General features: G+C 44.3%; 1 protein-coding gene across 2 annotated transcripts in view; it reads left to right on the plus strand.

Annotated features, from left to right (window-relative positions):
- The first annotated feature begins 3,648 nt into the window (after window positions 1-3,648).
- Window positions 3,649-23,433, plus strand: part of asic1a (acid-sensing (proton-gated) ion channel 1a) — a 34,963-nt gene continuing 15,178 nt past the window's right edge. Inside the window, exons 1-3 of one of the 2 annotated variants that reach the window (XM_066644514.1) lie at window positions 3,649-4,059; window positions 6,328-6,789; window positions 12,867-13,062. In XM_066644514.1, the coding sequence (XP_066500611.1) occupies window positions 6,416-6,789; window positions 12,867-13,062 (570 nt within the window). In that variant the 5' untranslated portion in view covers window positions 3,649-4,059; window positions 6,328-6,415. Of the gene's footprint in view, window positions 4,060-4,629; window positions 4,683-6,327; window positions 6,790-12,866; window positions 13,063-23,433 lie in introns of those variants that run through there. The other variant, XM_066644515.1, reaches the window with a different exon arrangement.

The raw sequence follows: 23,433 nt of genomic DNA on the forward strand, positions 1-23,433 counted from the left end.
CACCTGAGGTCAGAGAGGGCACTGAATCTGTGCAATGTTTGTGTACGACAGGCCGAGGGGGAATCATATAAAACCTTGCCACAGAGCCCCTCAACCCACGTAAATAATTAAAAACCACATTACAAGTGTGAGCAAACACAATAACTTTCACGGATCATTCGACCGCTGCTGCAGCAAATGAAAACGTGAAAATGAGCTCGAAATAAGAACACAAAGTTGATTTCTGGAGTGTGGTGTGTTCTCCCTGTGTCTGCATGGGTTTCTTCCGGGTGCTCAAGTTCTCTCCCACAGTCCAAACACACATTGGTAGGTGACTGGCTGTGTCAAACTGTGCACATAGGTTTGTGACTGGGTGAGTCCACGAGTGGGTGAATGCATGAAACTGTCCACATGTGTAAGTGATTGGGTGAGTGTGTGAACCTGTTTACAGTGTGTGTGTGTGTGTGAGTGACTGTAGGAATGTGAGTCACCTATTGTGTTAATTTACCCACAGTTGTGTGTGAATGACTGGGTGAATGTGTGAGTGACAGGGTGAGGGTGTGAAATGGAGTGAGTCACTCAAAACACAAAATTGTATTATTTAAAACCATAAAATGTCACTTCACTTGAAGTCAAGCTGGAATTAAAATGAAATTTGTTTATTTTACTGGCTCCTGTCCTAGGTGGCGTTTAGTGGAGTTCATCGTGTCATATCTTTTAACATAAACAATTCTTCCTAGTTCATAATCCTTCATCAAAGTGTGAAGACGTTTTCTTCCAGTAAAATGCCTTATGGTGTGATCGGGTATGCGAGAGGCTTACAAAAATGTGCAATGACATCATTGTAATATCACCATTTTGAAAATGCCCATCCAATCACGCCATGACAGATACAGTCAAGTCAGACCCTTAGGTCTTAGTGTTGTTTTCCGTTACACGTTGACCTTAAAAAAATGAATGGTGTCTTTAAAGTGAAGCACTGAATAGCACCCCCTTGTGGTGTATGTAAGTAAGTAAGTGAAAGAGTGTGTGATGGAGTGAGGGAGTTGCGACCCAGTTTCTTGAGGTGCTTTGTATCTAAGAAACCAGGAAATCTGAATCTTCTTGGCTATCTCAAATGGAGTGAACTTTCAGAGAATTTTTATATCTCTGGTCAATTTGGCTTTGTTTGTCCCAGATTGATTTTGACATTAATGTCCCTCATTAAACATTAAGTGATTTTAAAATATATCTGTATATATCTATATATTCAACACACACACTCACACGAACACACACACACACACACCTACGGACACTTTTGAGTCGCCAATCTACCTACCAACATGTGTTTTTGGACTGTGGGAGGAAACCGGAGCACCCGGAGGTAACCCATTCGGACACAGAGAGAACACACCACCCTCCTCACAGACAGTCACCTGGAGGAAACCCACACAGACACAGAGAGAACACACCACACTCCTCACAGACAGTCACCCGGAGGAAACCCACGCAGACACAGAGAGAACACACCACTCTCCTCACAGACAGTCACCTGGAGGAAACCCACACAGACACAGAGAGAACACACCACTCTCCTCACAGACAGTCACCTGGAGGAAACCCACGCAGACACAGGGAGAACACACCACACTCCTCACAGACAGTCACCCGGAGGAAACCCACGCAGACACAGGGAGAACACACCACACTCCTCACAGACAGTCACCCGGAGCGGGAATCGAACCCACCAGGCCCCAGGAGCTGCGTGACTGCGACACTAACCTGCTGCGCCACCGTGCCGCCCGTATTTTAAACATATAAAACTTAAATAAAGACATGGATGTGGGTGGTGTTTGGTAACTGGGAGACTTCACGTATAACAATGCTTCAAGTTACAGTAAGAGACACAATACGATAATTTAAAGTGAGCCATAAAAGACGACATGAAAGCATGAATATTGCAAGATGGTTCTTTTTTATATTCTTCTGTAGAGACTAATTTAAAAAGGGACCCAGCATATTTGGGCAGACTGCACTTCACTGCTTTGATCTTCACTCCTTTGGTGTAATAATAATGTATTCTAATTATAGTTCACCTAATTTAATTTTGTAGACACATACTCAACAGAAATCAGGTATTAACAAGGTCTTTGGTCCCTCTTTGCTGTAGGACCAGCCTCTTTCCTTCTGGGTAGGGATTATATAAAGATGCTATTTTAAGGATTTAATGGCAATCAGCCATAAAAATCACATATTGTCAGGTGTTGATGTTGGTTAGTTCTGGATCAAAGACCTCACTCCAACTCGGCACACTGGACCAACGTTATACTCCTCTAGCTGACACCTGACATTGGGCTTGGTCACCCAGGACTCGTGTGGCTGCAGGAGAGTGTCCCATTCTGTTGGTAATGCTTTTGACCCATTTCAGCCATATGAACATCAGTAAAGACACTCTAATCTCCCAAAGGTACCAGATGGAGCATCATACGGCTTTATACTTCTCTAGCCAGCACTTGGCATTGGGCTGTGTGACCTTGACTGGGCAACTGCCCCAGAGTGTCCTACAATTCATCAGTACATTTCCAGGGATATTATGACTTGGTTTATTGCACATGAACCAGTGTGAGCCATGGATGCTGCTAAAATCAACGATCACAAAGAGTATCTTTATACTTTTGGACATCTATAGGGTATTTGGTGCACTGAACACTGAGCCGCTAGCTTAAACTGAAAGGGAGAAAAAAAGGAAAAAGTAGCAAAGTGCAATTCAAGGTCCCTTGGTTTATCTGCCTGAATGATGTCTGCGACTGGAGCCTGTGGAGAAGCTACAGCAGATGCACCTGCGCCTGCCATATGCCCCCATCTCCCATTCACTCCAGCAGTAATGGCACGGGTGGGGTGGGGGGGCATGGGGGAGTTGTATTTAGACGTTTTGGGGACGTCTGGTTCTTCTTCATAATTTCTTCCTTTAAAAATCAGAAGCTTACGAATGACAATCAGAATGAGAATATAATTATTTAAAAGAATTTGAATAAATATGAATGATTCGGTTGTTAACACTAAAATACTAACAAGAATAAAGATTCCTAAATGATTCTTGGATTGGAAACAGTGTTTGGGATTTTTGGTGAAGGAATACATTCCATTTACAAAAATATTTCTTTAAAGATGGTTTAACCAATCATTGTCAGCAATTCCACCCAGTTAGCTAGGGCTCCCTGAGCCACTCACAATGCTCTGAGACACTGATAATTACCCAACCGCCTTTAACTGGACAGCTCAATGCACTAAAGGAGAACACAAGCTGCCCAGATCTGCCACAACAGCCAACACTGGCTGGTCCTGCGTTTGTGTGAAGCCGGTTGTGCTCTTTTGGCGTAGGTTGGCTGAAACATCACAAGGGACTGGGACAGCTCTACAGCTCCTTTCAGACACGAAGTGTTGAGCTGTTCCTCTCGCAGTGGACATGCCTGGCTCTGGATGTGTTCAGATATGAAGGGAGAGTGGAACTCTGAGGAGAATTCTGAACTCCATTTTCTTTTGACTTTGTCCCACCTTCTGCAAATACAGATCCCCATATGTAATTTCCTCCCAGTTATATCCAGAAAAAAAGAGATGTTTTGACTAGAAAAACAATCAATCTCTCGTTTGCACAATGCAGCCTTTTTCTTTTATTAAAGAATCCTTTAAGAAACACTTGCTAGTTCATAGTAGTGACCTGAAATAACATTAGCATCAGTACAGAGGCTAATATATTTAGCTAATAGAAACCTAACGAAAGTAGGTGTACACACCTCTCTCTCTCTGTGTGTGTGTGTGTGTGTGTGTGTGTGTGTGAGAGAGAGAGAGAGAAAGAGAGAGAGGAGTGTGTGTGTGTGTGGTGGGGGCGGAAGAAGAGAGAGAGTCTCCATCCTCAAGCTCTCAGAGGCTCGGACTCCATCAAAGCTTGAGGAGACCATCAGATATGGACAAAAAGAATGATGACACCTCGCCTCTTTTCTACTCCTCCTTTTCACCAGCTTTCTGTCCTCCTCTAAATGGACGAACCGGGTCGATTGGACATCAGTTCTGAGGAAAACCTGCCTGTTTGCACAGCTGGTAGGGTTTCTCGTACCTCTTGACAGAAGAAATCCTTTAGCTTCAACCTACCTTTCGTTTTTTTTTAAGTAAAACCCGAAGTGAACAGGCGCTCAGTGGAGATAGGAGCCCTTTGGGGAAAAAAAAAACACATTTTAGATTCGTGACCATGTGAATTCGTGCGTGGCAGCAGTTGTAAATAACGTACTCGCCGTTCCCACCTCTTTCGTGTCACGCCTACGAGGGACGGCACACAAACCGCTTTTCCAGTCTTTTTCTGACAGAAAACAGTAGTTGAACTGCTTTGTTTGTCATTTTCTGAGAGAAAATATCGCCAAAACCGACCATACTCGAGCTGCTCGCCTTAACCGAAGCCTCAGCGACCGTTTAACGGTCGGTCGTTCCGCGGCGCGCGAGCTGAAACCCTGGATTCAAAAATCACGAGAGGAGGAAGAAATATTGGCGCCATTATGCGTATTAGTAGTGAATTTCTGTCAGTTTAAACACTTTATGTATTTATAAACACACACACGGGAACGCGCGCGTACGTTTACAACTGAGGGATGAAGAGCTGCCCCCACGCGCCAGTTCGCCGTACGATACACGTGATGCCGAGCGTACTGCTGAATGTTGAAAAATTAAAGGTGTTCTAGCTTAGATTTATTTTGCGCATATTCACCAGGGTCAAGATGCTAGGAAGTCCTGGACCCTGGTCTCTGCTTAACCACTGTGTTCTACCTGTAGACCTTCTTTTAGAGTTGTGTTCTTTAAATAAAGCAGACTAGATTCAGGTGCGTGAACGGCTTAGTAAGGTGTGGGAACAATTTAACAATCTGCATCTGCATATCTCTAAAGATTTAAAACAATATTGTGAATGTGCAGTGACATTTTATAAGCTCTGTGTGAAACCAGCTTAAAGGAACATTAGGTAATATTTTACCTTAAAATTATAGCTTCAATATCACTGTGTTACTCCACTGACCAGTAAGAGTGAAAAGAGCCTCTGTCGTTGCTACTGCAGGCACAGCACTGCAGAAACTGTACTTTTTAGCTTTTGGAGGAGGGTAGGAAACAACCCCCTTTCCGTTTGTTTTCAGGACAGAGCTGTAAAACTGAGTTACACTCTGCAACTGTAGGGGGAGCCCGGGAACAAAACGACCAGATCTTACCTAATGTTTCTTCAAGTCATTTGTACACTAATTTAATTTTGTGTTCTGTTGACATGTTTTTTATTTTTCCATCCATCCATCCATTATCCACCGCTTATCCGGGTCCGGGTCGCGGGGAAAGCAGTCGGAGCAAAGAAACCCAGACCGAGGCGTTCCCAGGCCAGTCGAGATCCGAGACATCCGGACGTTTTCATTTTTATTCTGCTCTATTCTTTTACACCATTATGTTCAACTTCATTCAGTTTATTGATTCATTTCATGAATAAGTTGCATGTAGATGTTTATGTTCTGTTTTATCAATACTTTCTGCTATGTTTCATTCCACTCATTGTATTCTGTTACTTTTGGAAAAATTGGTGAATCTTTCCTTTACACAGTAAATTCTCCGTGTTAAATCTTAACTTAACAGTCTGTAACCCTTATCCAGTTCAGGGTCGCGGTGGGTCCAGAGCCTACCTGGAATCATTGGGCGCAAGAAGGGAATACACCCTAGAGGGGGGTGCCAGTCCTTCACAGGGCAACACAGACACACACACACACATTCGCTCACTCACACACACGGACACTTTTGAGTCGCCAATCCACCTACCAACATGTGGTTTTGGACTGTGGGAGGAAACCGGAGCACCCGAAGGAAACCCACGCGGACACAGGGAGAACACACCAACTCCTCATAGACAGTCACCCGAAGGAAACCCACGCGGACACAGGGAGAACACACCACACTCCTCACAGACAGTCACCCGGAGGAAACCCACGCAGACACAGAGAGAACACACCACACTCCTCACAGACAGTCACCCGGAGGAAACCCACACAGACACAGAGAACACACCACACTCCTCACAGACATTCACCCGGAGCGGGAATCGAACCCACAACCTCCAGGCCCCTGGAGCTGTGTGACTGCGACACTAACCTGCTGCACCACCGTGCCGCCCTAACTTAACACTGAGAGTGTTAAACTATTACACTAACAGTGTTAATTTAACACTAATAGTGTTGATTTAACACTTGTGAATTTACTGTGTACTAGCCACACTGTGATTTCCAAGTTTAGTCCAGAGCTGTCAGTGTATCTCCTCTGGGCATTAGCTAATGCTGTTTTGTTATTCCAAAGGTATCCGAGGTGAACCCTGGTGGATTTAAAGGGAGAAGCTGACCTCTCTTTGTTATTGAGCTTGTTGAGAGCGGTGTTCAGTATTTGGATGAAACCGGCCACTGCGATGGATCTGAAGGTGGAGCGGGAAAGTGTGGACGAGCCGCCGCCTCTGCAGGTGTTCGCCAACACGTCCACGCTTCACGGCATTGCGCATATCTTCTCCTACGACAGGATCACGGCCAGGTGCTGCCTGTGGCTGCTCTTCTTCCTCAGCTCTGTGGCCTTCCTGATGTGTGTGTGTGTGGACCGTGTGCTCTTCTACTTGGAGTATCCTCACGTCACTAAACTGGACGAGGTCGTGGCGCCTTCCATGGTCTTCCCTGCTGTGACCATCTGCAACCTGAATGCCTTCCGCTTCGGCAGAGTCACCAGAAATGACCTCTACCACGCTGGCGAGCTGCTCGCACTTCTCAACTCAAGGTGTGTGTATGAGTGTGTGCCACAAAATACCAATGAACTTTGTTGTTGTTCTGAAAGTTTTTTCCTTAAAGGAACACTAAGTAAGATTGGGTAATTTTGCTCATATGCTCCCCCTACAGTTGCAGAGTGTAATTCACTTTTACAGCACTGTCCTGAAATCAGCGGTGAGGGGGAGGAATCGGGGATGGCTACCTACCCTCCTCCAAAAGTTACATAGTGCAATTTCTGCACTGCTGAGCTTGGAGTAGAGACTCTCTTCTCGCTAGTACAGCTCAGTGGAGCATCACAATGATTTTGAAGCTGTAATTTTAAATTAAATATTCTACCTAGTGTTGCTTTAACTGCCTGCATGCACAGCCATAGTTTACGTTTAGTCTTGTGTAAAGTATTTCCACTCGAAGGGAGAAGACAGCTGTTGGTACGGCATAGCAGTGGATAACAACACTAGCCTCATAACTGCAAAACAGGCTTCGATTAAAAGCTTTACAACTGTCGAAGTATTACTTAATTGGCCTCGTTCTCTCAGGGCGTGCAGATTGGTTCTCCCTATCACCCCATTAGTCAACGTGATGTTTGCCAACCTAAAAGCTGTCAGCAAATATAAACAGAACTGGGCAGTTAATGTTCTCCTCAGCGTGTGTAGAGCCATTTAGTGGCACTGTGTTAGCAGCAGAATGAAAAAGAAGCAGAGTCTAGCTTCTCATGAAGGAGCCTTCACCCTCCCAACCTGGCAGCAGTATGTAAATGGATATTGGATGTTGGTGGAATTGAACTGGTAATGATAATGAGTTTTTTTTTTAAGTGTTACAGCATTTTTGGGGCTAACAAACACACATTTTAGAGGCAAATAATTTTCATGTTAAACAATTTGTTTAAAACAGAAAGAAGGAGGATAAGGTGGAAAGGCAGATTTGTCTAAACCAGGGGTATTCAATTTAAATTGGGTGAGGTCCAGTTGCTGAAATGTCCTCCCAGTAAATGTCCAAACCTCAGGATCCATGCTTGGTCTCATAGTGGCACTTCACATTGCGGCTGTTGATTAACGCCATATTTTTGGGAAAAGTAAGAACCGAACACAGGAAAAACCACAACCTCCATCTTTAAATCTTCCCGTTTCCTTTCCAACTTTCCTACTGCTTCAACTGCTCCTCCTAAAGATGCTGTCTTTTCTGACATTATGATTTATTTTAATTTATTTATTACAAATTGGTGACAGATCCAGTTAGAACCATAATTCTTTCCAGACCGATGTCTGCCATTTGATGATGTCTGGTCTAAACAATGGGTAACTGATTACTGATTAACTGAAGAGTCTTCTAAATGGGCGTTCACCCTTAGAAAGCTGACTGTGCTGCCGGGCGTGTAAATGGAATATTGAAGGACTAGACTTTCAGGAAGGTCTTGGATTGCTTCAGTTTTTCAGAAGAACTCCAAATCCACCTGTGCATATAAATGTAGTTATACACACACTAGTTTACTTTTACTCAGCCAAGTGTCTTAGAAGGTACTTAACAGAGTTACGAGAAACTGCACGTTTCATTTTATGGATATTTTTGAAAGTGTGTGTGTGTGTGTGTGTGTGTGCGGATGTGGGGGATGCGGTGAGCAGCAGTAGGTGTGTGACTCACAGAGAGAAAGGTGTGATTCACCAACAGCATGCAGTCAGATTCAACAGTGATTGCATGAAATCAGGCACGCTGCTCATATCCGGACCTGATTTAGAGCCCTGTGGAGGTCATTTGTTCCAACTCACCAACACGCATCAAAAGCCCCAGTGCTGAAATAAGCCCAACAGTGAGAAAGGTAGGAATGGTAAATTACCTCTCACTTCCAGAGTACCGCAGACACCTGATCGTCCAGTGCTTCTGTTGAAATGAAGGGTATTTGTCCCCAGTTATTTGCTGCAGTAAACACTGTGGTGGGACCCTCAAGGGCACGTAATCTGTACCTTTAATTAGGGAACATATTAGAAACATAATCTCTCATAATTGTAGACTTTTAAGTTGTGTTGATTTCATACGGCCTCCGATTCATCTCCAGGACTTTAGTTTACACAGTTCTGTAACAGAAGATAACAGAGATCCCCCTCTCCGTCTGGAGAAGAAGATGTAAAGTACCTTTAGGGAACAACACCTGACTTTAACACCACTGCTGTACCTTAAATTGATCTAATATCACTCCAAAGGACACAGTTCCACTGACTCACATCCCAGTGTCGAGGGGGGTATTATACCCCTCTAGCCCACGCTTGGCATTGGGCGTGGTGATTACAGATGGGTTTCAGTGGTGACTGAATGGTGGTCTTTGAACGAACTCTTAGAGCTGGATTAGATCACACAATGCTGAATTTGGTCATACAAGGTTAAGTTGTGTTTGGCTACACTTATATAAACCCTGAAGATTCTGCAGTGTGAGGAAACAGCGGGAACACATGGTGCAAATGAACTACAAGGTACAGGTGTTGGGTTGTTAGTTTTGGATCTGCAGTGTTGTATAGGCTTCCACGACTGGAGTTTGCCCCCCACCACCGCCAACACCACCACATTGATTTTACTCAGCATGGGGAAACAGCAGGATGTATGTTCCATATTCAGCTGCGGATTCATTTCCTTTCCCGTCTAGCACTCCAGTCTTTTTCACTCCATCTTTTTCCGATTAGAAAGGCTGGAAACTTGTAGAGTTTACTGTTGTTTTGACGAGAATGGACATCAGAAACACTGTTCACTAGCCACAGGTGATCAGTCTCCCCCAGGACGCGGAGAGTGGTGTTAAAGGTCTCAACTGCTGAGATGCAACACCCACCGAACCTCAGATTTAAATGCTATTTCTGGCACTGCTATCAATGGCAGCTGCAGTTTGGCAGGAAAAATTGTAATGCGAATTTTGATGCTGCAGTGTCGCAGTGTCATGTGACAGAGGATTGTTGCTGTGACCAAATTTAATATCTCCTATTTGGTTAACTTTTTATTCAGTTCATTTCAGTTTTATTTACAGACTGCTTTACAGCTGGTGTTGTCACAAAGCAGCTTTACAGAATTAAGGGTCCTAGCCCAAAGCGAGCACCACGGGACTGTGGCAGGAATCACTCCCTGAAAGCGCGAGGAACTCTAAAGGAACACACATCATCTTCTGGCTGACACAGGAGCAAGCAAATAAACAAAGAGCTGTATATAAACCCAGAGCAGTCTATAAGAATAGAGCAGCATATCAAGAGAAAGCAGTTTAAAAGCAGAAAGTAGTTTATAAAGAAAGAGCAGTGTGTGGAGAGAGATATTGTTGTATATAGAGACATTGTTGTAATAAAAGATACAGATAAAATTAATAATGCTGCACAAAGACACAGCTACTCTATCTGCACTAGAGAGAGTCTCACAACACTTAGAAGCACAGAAGCCCATTGTGTCTTTGCATCGGGATCCCATTGATAAAGGTTCCCACTGTGCCCCATAACAAGGAAGAAAGACCATTACCCTCAGTTAGCCATATTAGCATTTCTGCCATTGGATTTAATGGAAAACTGTTCACACGTTAGACTCCAGACCTAATAATACTGTACAATGACTGACTTAAATAATTTTCAACATACCACACACTACATGGGTGCAGAAACTGTTATTTTATAACACTTTGCCCTATGGAGAGTGTAGGAAAACATTTGATGCCAATTTTCTGTGGCGTTGAAACATCTCTCACAAAACGTTATCCTTCAAGAATCTGCTACACTCAGATGGAAAGCAGGGATCAGATTATTTACCTGTAAACAGGGTAAAGAATGAGCCAAAAGAATATGTGGCCTGTGTCTGTAGTGTCTTACAGAAAAAAAAGTGAAATAGCACTTTTACTGAAGCTTGTGTATGGTCTGTGCATGAAAAACTCAGTCATTAGAGCAGAGAAATGCAGTGGAGTCTGACATGTGAACAGTTCCACTGGCAAAAATGCTAATATGGCTAACAGTGAAAAATGGTCTTTCTTCCTTGTTATGAAACACAGTGGGATCCTTTACCCCTGACACAAAGAGACAATGGGCTTCTGTGCTTCTAATTGTTGTGAGACTCTCTCCAGTGCAGGGAGAGGAAATGTGTGAGTCAATTCATCTGTTTACATTAGTGCTGCAACCCATGGATAGTGAGCTGTTAAAATAAAAGCCCAGTCTCCATGGTCACACACAGCTGCAGAAGTCTCCAAGGGAGAGAATAAGGACACTCCCCAGATTTCGAGGCTTGCTCTGGAGTGTGTAGCTGTTGTCTCTTGAGGTGGTCAGATGTCAGACAGGCAGGGACACTCCAATCTCTCTCCAGCATCAGGTCAGACAGGATGGGAAGTTGTTCAGCTGGGCAGTTTTAATCTGCACACAGAGGCACATACACACTCTTTTCTCCACTCATTCTTCTTTCTCTTTTTCCCTCTGGTCAGGGAATTAAACTTCACTGCTATCCTTTTTGAAAATATTATTTTATGCTCATTTATGGGTTTAATGAGCCAAATCCCTTTTGCTGTATCAGAGTTACACTGAAAGTGCTGACTCCTCTTTGATCTTTCACATAATCCATGTGTCTGCTGCTAATACTAATACACTTTAATTCATTCAGAATTCAGCAGAAGTCTGCTGCAAGGCGAAGAAAACATGAATGGATGTTAGGGATCTGTACTGGTTAATTGTGTATATTATATATTGCTAGTGACAAGTAATTTCTACATTATTAAATGATTAAGGTGTAAACAAAGTCATTTAGAGCAGCTTTATGTAAGATGCTTCATTCTTGACACACCGAGACTGAGTCTCTTACAGTGGTGGTTATAGGATCCAGATGTCTGAAGCCTCTTAAATTTTCCTCACAGAAAGTCACTGCATGTAATGGTTACCAATGAGCTGCCTGAGACATTTGTGAGGACTGTTTTGAGAAGAGTTTTTGCCCAAACTGCAGGACATTTGAGAGGAAAAATAGACACGTAACTGAAATATAGAATAAATATTTGTTATGGTTTATACTCATAATTAAAGCCGAAAGAGGATGAGTTGTTTTTGGTGTTATCCTCATATTCTGAGGGGAAATGTATGTTTTACAAATGATTCTAAGGAACTATATGAATGACTGTATTTAGATGTGCCTGCAGCCATATTACTTGAACAGCAGAACGTATAAATCCTCTGAAGCTAAGTGGATTTGTTTGTGGGCCAGTAATTGGATGGGAGACCTCCAAGGAAAGCTGTACAGGGGGCGCTGTACTTATAATTTGTATGGATCCCAATGCCTGAGTGCAGTAACAGGGACACTGTACTGAATAAGCACTCCCACCCTTCATGAGATGTAAAACCGCAGACCTCACCGTCTTACTTCTTATCCATCAAACCACATCCACCTACATTTGCCCCAGTTTTAATGGGATCCAAGACTGTGTCCCATCACAGAGCTGCTGTCTGTTTTAACCAGGACAGCCACAAAAAACCAGAGTGGGTCAGGACCGAGTCATGGTTTATCCACAGTTTACAGCAGGGTCAGATCATAGAGCATTTTATTCCCTAGCAATTTTTTACTTTCAAACTGAAAGCTGTGCCAGAACCCTTTAATCTCTGAGCTCTTTCTGGAGCATCTTTAGCTCCACACTCCCACAGACGTCGTCACTGTTCCTGCTGGAGAACCTGTTGTAATTTGGTTCCTGCTGAGAATGAACCTTTCTGGTTCTGGAAGCTAGGTTTGTATGGTTTTAATATTGTGGAAACGGGTTCATTGTAAAAGTCTTTTTTTTTTTGTCTGTTTGCATTTTTAAGTGACAAAATCTAATAAAAATATTGGGAAAATAAAACATGATCATTGTCATAATTTTCATTCTCATGTTATCTTAGAGTTATATATACACATGTGAATCCTAGAGGTGGTGTCCATAGGTGTAAGTGTATAAGTGAATGTGTGAGTGTGTGTTGCCCTGCGAAGCACTGGCACCCCCTCCAGGGTGTGTTCCCACCTTGTGCCCAATGATTCCAGGTAGGCTCCGGACCCACCGCGACCCTGAACTGGATAAGGGTTACAGACAATGAACGAATGAATGACTCTCTCTCTCTCTCTCTCTGTCTTCAGGTATGAGATTCGTGATGTGCACCTGATTGAGGAGAGTGTTCTGGAAGCTCTGAAGACCAAAGCTGATTTCCAGAACTTCAAGCCCCGGCCCTTTAACATGCTCGAGTTCTATAACCGTACAGGGCACGATATCAGAGACATGCTGCTCTCGTGTCAGTTCAAGGGAACACCCTGCCGGCCAGAGGACTTTAAAGTGGTGAGTCTTTACATGCAGTGTACATAGGTGCTAATTTAAATATGCAGTACACTTTATGTTAATCATGTGATTCTCATTCATATGCATTAGTATGACGTCCATGCGGTGGTTAGTTTTAATTGTATTTTATTTCCTCTGCCTTTTAAAACAGTCCATACATTTGTTAGCCTCAGTGTCCAGGGGGAAGCATAGGCCTTGAACATCATTTGAATGAATATCTATCATCTGAATAGTGCTTTTATAAAGTACATAAAGGAGCCACAGTGTGCATGCACTTTCCTTATTATTGTTTCAAAAGCTCTAATTCATTTATAAATATAGTTATCTTTTCATCGCGGGACGTTTATTTTCTGTTTTGTTTCAAAATTATTTTGCTTTGGTCTTATTTCTCTGCCTCTTTCAAATAATGGTTTGTTGTTTTGTTCCTTTGCGTACTTCTAGCAAAGGAAACGTTAAAGGAGGCATATTATGAAAAGAAAATCACTTGTCTTCTGCCTGTGCACATTAATGTAAAGATCTGCAACCCACCAGCCCACACACTGTGAAACAAGACCACCCAGTCACTTTCCTGTGCGCTGCTCAAGTCTGAAAACACGGGATAAAATGGGTCGTTCTGATTCTGCTCTGCTTCTGAAGTCTGTCCAATCACAGGCTGGACCCACGTTTATGTGAGAGCGCAAAGACGAGGTGAAACACAGCAAAACAGACACAACGAGCGCGGAGAGATAAGAGCACTGAGTAAAAACGGAGAAAATGAGAACAGCAAACCGGCTGTGCGCTCGGCTCGGGGTGAACAATGAGAAGCTCATTATCATTTAAAGGAACAGGCGCTGAAACCGTCTGTTCTGAGCAGGGCTGTTTAGACAGGGGGAGAACGCTGATGTGGGGTTTGTGCCTTGTGGTGTTTTGACACAAGCAGGGTCACAGACATTATATTAAGACCCAGAACTCTGTTTACTGATGGGGAAAAGGGGAGAATATGGCGCATTTAAAAACGTAGAGCCATATTGTGGCTGCACCAAGACATTATTCAGCTGCACCTGCACTCCCTCCTGCATACACCTGGCCCTCAGAGTGTGTCTGGTTCCAGTGCGGCCCTGAGGAGTCGTTTTCAATTACCGCGTCAAATCCCTTCGCTGCGGATGATTAAATTCCAGCAAGGTTTTCAGCCTTGAGATGTTTAATAGGTTTGTGGCTGTCCGCTGCACCGGAGCGGCTCTGAACAGGTGCTGAACAGCACAGTAACAGGATGTGACAGCGCATCATTTAAACAAAGCCATGCAGAGATGCTCCGCTCTGATTTCTCAGCAGTCTCTCGGCTCGACAACAGGCGGCTTCGTCCAGCTTTGTCAGAACGTACAAACAGTTTACACTGGAACAGCTGCTGAGACAACGGCTTTGGCGAGAGGAACTGGAGCATAGAAGAGCTTGATGTTCAGCTTTCAGGGCTGTGTACTGCTCTGCGTGGTGCAGATATTTACTTATTAAAACTGTATTCTTTTTTTAGAGGAGGCATGTTATAATAGAATCACTTGTTCAATGCATGTGCACATTAAATTGGGGATCTGGAGCCCTCCAGCCAACACACTGTGAAACAGGACCAGCTTGTTAGTTTTCTATGGGATATAATGAGCTGTTTTGATTTGGCATGTGAAGAAGAGGTCATTAGAATTGCCCCGCCCCCTCTTCTGAGTCTAAATCACAGCGTCCAATCACAGCGCTGGACCTGCATTTATGTGAGAGTGCAACGACAAGATTAAACAGAGAAAACAGAGTAAACAAGAATGGAGAATAAACAGAACCAAGTGAAAAACGACTAAAAGGCAGAGCTTCTGCTCCTCGCTCCTCACTGCTGTGCGCTCGGGGTCGGGGTGAACAGCGAGCGGCTCATTATCATTTAAAGGAACAGGTGCTAAAAGCGGGCGTTCTGAACAGGGCTGTTTACACAGGGGGAGAACACTGCTGTGGGGTTTGATCCTTGTGATATTTTGACCAAAGCAGGTCACACGCATTTCATTAAGACCCAAGGGCCTGGACATAAATGCCTTTCAATTAAAGTGATGGAGAGTTATAATCATTAGTTACTTTGAACAACTGAACTTAAAATATACGACCAAAATATGGACACCTGCTCATCCAACACTTCTACTGAAATTGAGTGGGTTCATAAGGAGAGTGTCCCCTGCTTTGTTTCATTAACAGTTTCTACTCCTCCTATATGTTTTAGCTGATATACAGGAAATTTGCTCTGAGGATTTGATGGCATTCAACCACAAATTTTAATGAGATAAGGTACTGATGATGATTTGGGAGTGAATCTAAAGCTAAACCTCTAACATCAGGTCTGTCAGATCTGGTATGGTGATATGGTGATTTCCCTCTGCATGTTCCCTTCTCGATTCAACTCTATTCAGCTAAATCCAGGTGAATCAGGTCCTGGTTCTGGATGCGGGTTCTTGTTTAGTGGCTGTTCTCTCGTGGTTCAGAGCGAGTCGAGTAGGGACTAAACCGTGGCGTGTAAACCTTGCAGAGCGCTGATCGTCCAGAGAGAGTCGTCACTCTACGCAACGCAGACGACCAGCACCAACTCTCGATCTGTAAAATCTCCAGCTGCAGCAGAGATCACGTTTGTTTTTATCCGACTCACGACGGCAGCTCGTAAAATGACGCCGTTGGTCGAGAGACAAGAGATGGACACTGCCACAAGGAAGGAACAAACTCTACTGATCTGTCTGAACCGAACAACACCCCAATACACGATGAGTAAACAACACTTAAATTTACCACCGCCGTTGTTGTGGTTTCCAAAGCACCGTTCTCATTAGAGACAGGGTTTTGAGACGACACCCAATACGTTGTGAGGGGGAGTGGTGGGGTGGAGCTGTGGTAGTGGAAAACCAACCCAGTGACAAGTTACCAAAGAGAACAGAGTCTAGTAGGTTTGAGTAAAGTATGCAGCGGGAAACCATTAGATTATTAACTCTGGAGTCTTTAAACCACCCTACCTAGAGGCTTGGCATTGTGCAGCTGCTCAGGAGCATCTTCACTTCATGCTTTCCTATTGAAAATATACAGATCGTATGTATTAGAATCCTGAATGGTTGAACATTAAAGTAGCTGAAGTGTACAGTCTTTGTATATGTAGAGGGACAAGGCTGTGGTCTAAGATTAAGAGCCCTGTATATCAGTTTATTGTAATACTTTGTCCTTGTAAAAATAACACTCAGCGACTAAGCAATGAGGCAAAATGACTTGACTGTACTGTGGCCTCTGAAGAGCCTCTGTGCCTGTTCTGTAAACCTTGCCAGCTGTTATTTTAAGGTCGACACAGAGTTTGTGACGGTGCATTTGATGCTCAGTGTTCAGTGATGTTTAGTTGAAGGTGACAGCACTTCCGTCCACCTCTTTGACGTTGCTATGGAGATATGCTTTTCCTCCAGGCTATGAAGAAACGAGTGAAGACAGAGAGATACAGGGACAGTCACTCAGAGCAGTCCCGAGGGGAGAGGGTCCCATACGGCAACATGCTATTTTTATTTTCATTCGCAAAAAAAATAGCCACACAGCACCTCATGTGAGGAGCAGAAGGATGAAGGTCTTCTTTACTACAGCAGCTAGAGCCGAGGACAAGGTTGCAGACTTGAGTCTGAGAGCTTTCAGAGAAAGACAGAGTCTCCATGTCCACTTCCACCCCTCCTTTCCTCTGGTTTAAGCTCCCAGAGCAGGTCCAAAATACTGTACCCCGCAGCCTTTAAAATAGGTCAGTGTTAAATATTAGATTGGATGTGAGGTATGATGGGGGTGCTGGCAGATTCAGAGCTTTCTCGCTCTCTCTTACGCTCTTGCTGTTCTGACTCACCGCTGTGGGGGGGTGGAAATAGCTCTGAGAAACACACCAGACCCCATATCGCTTTGAGTGAAATTTAGACAGTGCTGGATTTTCTCTCTTCCTGCATTTTAACAAACTCCCTTCAAAGAACCAGGCTGTGGTTTCTCACTTCATCCTTCGAATGAACTACTCTGCATTATTTTCTACAATAAATGATGCGTGACGATGCAAAAAAAGAAAAAAGGTGTAATGCAGAGATGAATGACACTATGATCTCGACACGTGCATTCTGTTTATGACCTGAGCGCACAGCAGTGAGGAGCAAGCAGCAGAAGCTCTGGTTTTAGCTGTTTTCTCTCTGTTCTCTTTTTTCTCCGTTGTCATTTTCTCTGTTTTTACTCAGTGCTCTTATTTCTCTGTACAATCAAATAATTGCAAATGTTGTTTAAGGGTGGGGAGGCACGGTCTCTGTCACAGCTCCAGGGACCCAGAGGTTGTGGGTTCGAGTCCCGCTCCGGGTGACTGTCTGTGAGGAGTGTGGTGTGTTCTCTCTGTGTCTGCGTGGGTTTCCTCCGGGTGACTGTGAGGAGTGTGGTGTGTTCTCTCTGTGTCTGCGTGGGTTTCCTCCGGGTGACTGTCTGTGAGGAGTGTGGTGTGTTCTCCCTGTGTCTGCGTGGGTTTTCTCCGGGTGACTGTCTGTGAGGAGTGTGGTGTGTTCTCTCTGTGTCTGTGTGGGTTTCCTCCGGGTGACTGTCTGTGAGGAGTGTGGTGTGTTCTCCCTGTGTCTGCGTGGGTTTCCTCTGGGTGTTCCGGTTTCCTCCCACGCTCCAAAAACACTCGTTGGTAGGTGGATTGGAGACTCAAAAGTGTCCGTAGGTGTGAGTGTGTGAGTGAATGTGTGAGTGTGTGTTGCCCTTTGAAGGACTGGCGCCCCCTCCAGGGTGTGTTCCTGCCTTGCGCCCAGTGATTCCAGGTAGGCTCCGGACCCACCGCGACCCTGAACTGGATAAGGGTTACAGATAATGAATGAATAAAATGTGCATTTCTCTTCACACAAAAAAGGAGTGATTTTAATGAAATGTGGTGATATTAATTACATTGATAAAGTCTGATCAGGAACCCAGATTGTAAACCAAATCGAATCATAAGCAGAATGTATCATTACACCCCAGTAACAGGAGTAAAGAAGCAATAATCCTCCGTCGGTAATGGATTTTACAGTTGATAACACCGTCTGAAGGCTGTCTACAGCACTGCGCCTTAGTCAGAGGCCATTTATTTAATTTCCAGCCAAGAAAGACCATTAAGGAAAAGTTATGCGGTTTCCAGGAAATATTTCTGAGGAGATTAGATTAATATAATCCACTTGCATAAGGAAGGGCACGTCACGGGAAAGTAAGTAAATGAGAAAGAAGTTTCCAAAGTCAATTCAAATCGGGATTAAAGGAGAAAATGGGACTGATAACAAAAGACCAGGGGTTATTCCAGTATAGAACAGATAATACAGGGCTTGAGCTCTGTCCAATAGGAATGTCCCTCAGCCATTTTCCTATTAGACAGGGCTGACTTTGGGCTTTGGGGGGTGTGTGTGTGTGTGTGGAAGATGTTGAAGCACTCATTTCTTACATGAATACATTTACATACACATTAATGTGCAAAAGTCTTAGGCACCTAATAATTGAAATGTTATAATATAACAAATGATGTTTTTAAAAGAATTTAATAAAAAACTAAACAATAGAATAAAGATTAAATAGTGTATTACAGTTTTATAATATTTTAAATAAAAAAAGCTACTCAGTATGTGTGGTGCTCATAAAATGATATAAAATGGCAATAAATATAAAACAAGGGCGGCACGGTGGTGCCGCAGGTAGTGCTCTAGGTGACTGTCTGTGAGGAGTGTGGTGTGTTCTCTCTGTGTCTGCGTGGGTTTCCTCCGGGTGACTGTCTGTGAGGAGTGTGATGTGTTCTCCCTGTGTCTGTGTGGGTTTCCTCCGGGTGACTGTCTGTGAGGAGTGTGGTGTGTTCTCCCTGTGTCTGTGTGGGTTTCCTCCGGGTGACTGTCTGTGAGGAGTGTGGTGTGTTCTCCCTGTGTCTGCGTGGGTTTCCTCCGGGTGACTGTCTGTGAGGAGTGTGGTGTGTTCTCTCTGTGTCTGCGTGCGTTTCCTCCAGGTGACTGTCTGTGAGGAGTGTGGTGTGTTCTCTCTGTGTCTGCGTGGGTTTCCTCCGGGTGACTGTCTGTGAGGAGTGTGGTGTGTTCTCTCTGTGTCTGCGTGGGTTTCCTCCGGGTGACTGTCTGTGAGGAGTGTGGTGTGTTCTCCCTGTGTCTGCGTGCGTTTCCTCCAGGTGACTGTCTGTGAGGAGTGTGGTGTGTTCTCTCTGTGTCTGCGTGGGTTTCCTCCGGGTGACTGTCTGTGAGGAGTGTGGTGTGTTCTCCCTGTGTCTGCGTGGGTTTCCTCCGGGTGACTGTCTGTGAGGAGTGTGGTGTGTTCTCTCTGTGTCTGTGTGGGTTTCCTCCGGGTGACTGTCTGTGAGGAGTGTGGTGTGTTCTCCCTGTGTCTGCATGGGTTTCCTCCCACAGTCCAAAAGCACACGTTGGTAGGTGGATTGGCGACTCAAAAGTGTCCATAGGTGTGAGTGTGTGTTGCCCTGTGAAGGACTGGCGCCCCCTCCAGGGTGTATTCCCACCTTGCACCCAGTGATTCCAGGTAGGCTCCGGACCCACCGCGACCCTGAAGTGGATAAGGGTTACAGATAATGAACGAATCAATGAATGAATTAACCAATTAATGGAAAAAATATATAAAACATAAATACAGTAAAATTAAAATGATTTTAGTTTTCTAAAAACTAGTAGCTGTGGTGTGAGCGAGTGAAGAACAAAGTGTGTTTCTAGATGTTTCTCCTGATCGTATGTGTTTCTAAAAATCAGCAGAGCACTCAATTTAACACAATGAAGTATTTATTAACCGTTAAAACTGGGGACTGGACGATAACCTCAAATAACACTGGACTGTCACCAGGAGAGGTGTGGAAACACACACACACACACAAATACACAAACACACACATACACTATTGCATTCACTGTGATGATATTATTGGCGTTACACTAGTATTAGGAGGAGGTTTGTATGTTTGTTATGAGCAAATATACTCTTACTGCTCAGATAAATAGCTTTTTAAATCTAATAAACCTTTTCACTGTACTGCACATATACACCATCATTTCCAAAGGTTTATAGACACCCTTATTACTGCAATTTATGGCACTTACAATCTGCATCCATTGCTGTCACAGGTGTTCAGATGTACTCTCAGTCTCAGTTGGCAGTGTCCTGCTAATAGAATGGGCCGCTTTGGGGGATGCACATCTACAATGAAGCAGAAGTGCAAACAGCAGTGAGTGCTCCTTTGATCGAACCCAAGGCAATTTAATGAATCATACGGCCATTTCTTTACACCAGAATAATTAACTTTTAAAGCTGCACTAATAAACTGCGGTTTTGAAGCTGCTACACGTTTCAAGACACCGTTAAAGATGGCACTTATTTCTAAAGGAGCAGTGGAACTGTGTCCTCTCGAGTGATGGAGCACTATCCATTACCTTTGGGAGCAGTTGGCATAGTGTTTGGGATTAAAAGGAATTGTAAATCAAGCCCATGGCGTGTTTTATAGTCGAGACTCTGCTCGTTCGGTTCTCTTCGCTTTGCATCTCTGGATTAATAGACGCAGTCATACACAGATGTCATTCCTCTCTAATGGAGGCTGAAGAGCTGATGTTCCAGGTGACTGCGAGTGTTTACGGCTGATTATTTTTCCCATCACTGAGTTCCGCTGCTGAGTGTTTTGAGCTGCGTCACCATTGTCTTCCAGCCCACGGCGCGTCCATATTTCACTTACGACATTATTATTTTTTTCACACTGGAACATCGAGGACAAAAATCCTCAGACATGTCAAAAAATAATCTGCATCTCTCCAAGCGTGGCAGGAGGCCATAACTGGAGCTGTCATTATTTCACCCACACAGTCTGCGCCGCCACTTCAGACGCCACAAAGATCTCAACATTTCTGCGCCGCTGTGCAGCGTGCCTGCCATTAGCTGCCGCGAAGGGGTAATTTAGTGTTACATCAAATTACAATTTGACTCTGGGTTTTAGAGCGAAGGCAGAACCTTCCCTTCCTTCACAGCTCCTTACGTAACTGGCATGTGGCTTGTATAAAGTTTCCTCATCAGGGATGTAACTCTCTCTTATTTAACATGTCATCTGCAGTGCATCCAGAGACTTTAACATGATCTTGACCTTTTTAACCCTGCAGTACGGCGTTCGCATTTACAAATCTGCGCCCACAGTAGTTCAAGTCTTTGAAGCAAGCTTCTAGTTCATTTTTTGTCACTTTCAAAAAGATTGACCGATGGAATTGGAGATTTCTCTGTGCTAATACGTCTCCTATCACTGTGTAAAAGATGCTCAATGCTGCCTTTGTTGCTTAATATCAGTTTTCCTTATCGGAGAAGCATTAAGAGTTTGTTTTTAATGATGTAATTGTTAATTTGCTTCAAATTCTTGGTGCTTTTTTTAATCAGCTTTTGACACATTAAAATAAAGGCAACAACAGCGTTCAAAAAGCAAAGTTCCACTTGGTTTAGATGTAGTTTTTATGAATGTATATAGTTTTCATACTTATATTTTCACAAAATGGTAACAAAACTACTCTCAATTCACTAAAACATTAAAAAACCAACACCTCACATGGAAAACTGGTGTCTACAAACTTGTGGACACCTCGTGCATAGTTACCTGCCTGACAAAGCCTGTTGGAGAGAAGAAGAAACTTCATTGAACACACACACACACACACACACACACACACACACTTGGAGCAGAGTCAGCCTCAGCATCTGGGGTTTTGGTGCCTCGCTTTAGGTTCAAGCCGGTGACCTTCCGGTCCCAAGCCCACTTCTCTAGCCTTTAGGCCACAGATGCTGCTGTCCATCCCTTGCCCACAGCCTCACTACAGAGTCGAGTATGTTCTCTCTGCATCGACCGAGGAGGATATTTCAGACGGGCTCCTGATCACTGTGCTTTATGGCTAACTGTATATAATAATAATGAGGAGGTAATGAAAGTGAACGCAGCCGCTGGCCAGGCCCTGGATAAACACAGTTTACAGATAATTACGGCACTCACAGAGCACCGGAGGGCAAAAATAAGCTCGCTTCTACAGCAGCGGCAGGGCTTTAAAGTAATTTATTATTATATTAATATTAAAATATACGTCCATACGCTTCACGTCTCTCTGCTGCCTGTAGACAAATCGAGCAGGTTCGGAGTTACTGGGTCATTTGAGCTGCGTCTCTTTCTCTCATTTCTGCTCAGGGTGCTTTATTTTTATGAGAAATATTGGCATATGGACTGATGCATTTTGGGAAGAGTGATGAATGCTTAGATATATAAACACCAGGAAAGAAAACAGAAAATAATAGAGATATAGGAGAGGACACAAGACGAGGTACGAAGGACTGAGAGAGAGATAGAAGGATAGGATGGAAAACAGGAAAAAGCAGGATAGAAAGATTAGAAGATGTCATTCAATCATTCATTCATTGTCTGTAACCCTTATCTACTTCAGGGCCACGGTGGGTTTGGAGCCTACACGGCGCCAGTCCTTCAGAGGGCAACACACACTTATCACTAATCCACCTACCAATGTGTGTTTTTGGCGCTTGGGAGGAAACCGGTGACACAGGGAGAACACAGACAGTCACCCGGAGGAAACCCACGTGGACACAGAGAGAACACACCACACTCCTCACAGACAGTCACCCGGAGGAAACCCACGCAGACACAGGGAGAACACACCACACTCCTCACAGACAGTCACCCGGAGGAAACCCACACAGACACAGAGAGAACACACCACACTCCTCACAGACAGTCACCCGGAGGAAACCCACGCGGACACAGAGAGAACACACCACACTCCTCACAGACAGTCACCCGGAGGAAACCCACACAAACACAGAGAGAACACACCACACTCCTCACAGACAGTCACCCGGAGGAAACCCACACAAACACAGAGAGAACACACCACACTCCTCACAGACAGTCACCCGGAGGAAACCCACGCAGACACAGGGAGAACACACCACACTCCTCACAGACAGTCACCCGGAGGAAACCCACACAAACACAGAGAGAACACACCACACTCCTCACAGACAGTCACCTGGAGGAAACCCACGCAGACACAGGGAGAACACACCACACTCCTCACAGACAGTCACCCGGAGGAAACCCACACAGACACAGAGAGAACACACCACGCTCCTCACAGACAGTCACCCGGAGGAAACCCACACAGACACAGAGAGAACACACTACACTCCTCACAGACAGTCACCTGGAGCGGGACTCAAACCCACAACCTCCAGGACCCTGGAGCTGTGTGACTGAGTCTTGTTCTCTCTTTAACACTTTGTCTCTTTTGTTTTTTTTTCTCTTTCCCAGTTCACCGCTCTTTTCTTTCATTT

This window comes from Hoplias malabaricus, chromosome 14, assembly GCF_029633855.1.
Source record: "Hoplias malabaricus isolate fHopMal1 chromosome 14, fHopMal1.hap1, whole genome shotgun sequence".
NCBI lineage: Eukaryota > Metazoa > Chordata > Actinopteri > Characiformes > Erythrinidae > Hoplias > Hoplias malabaricus.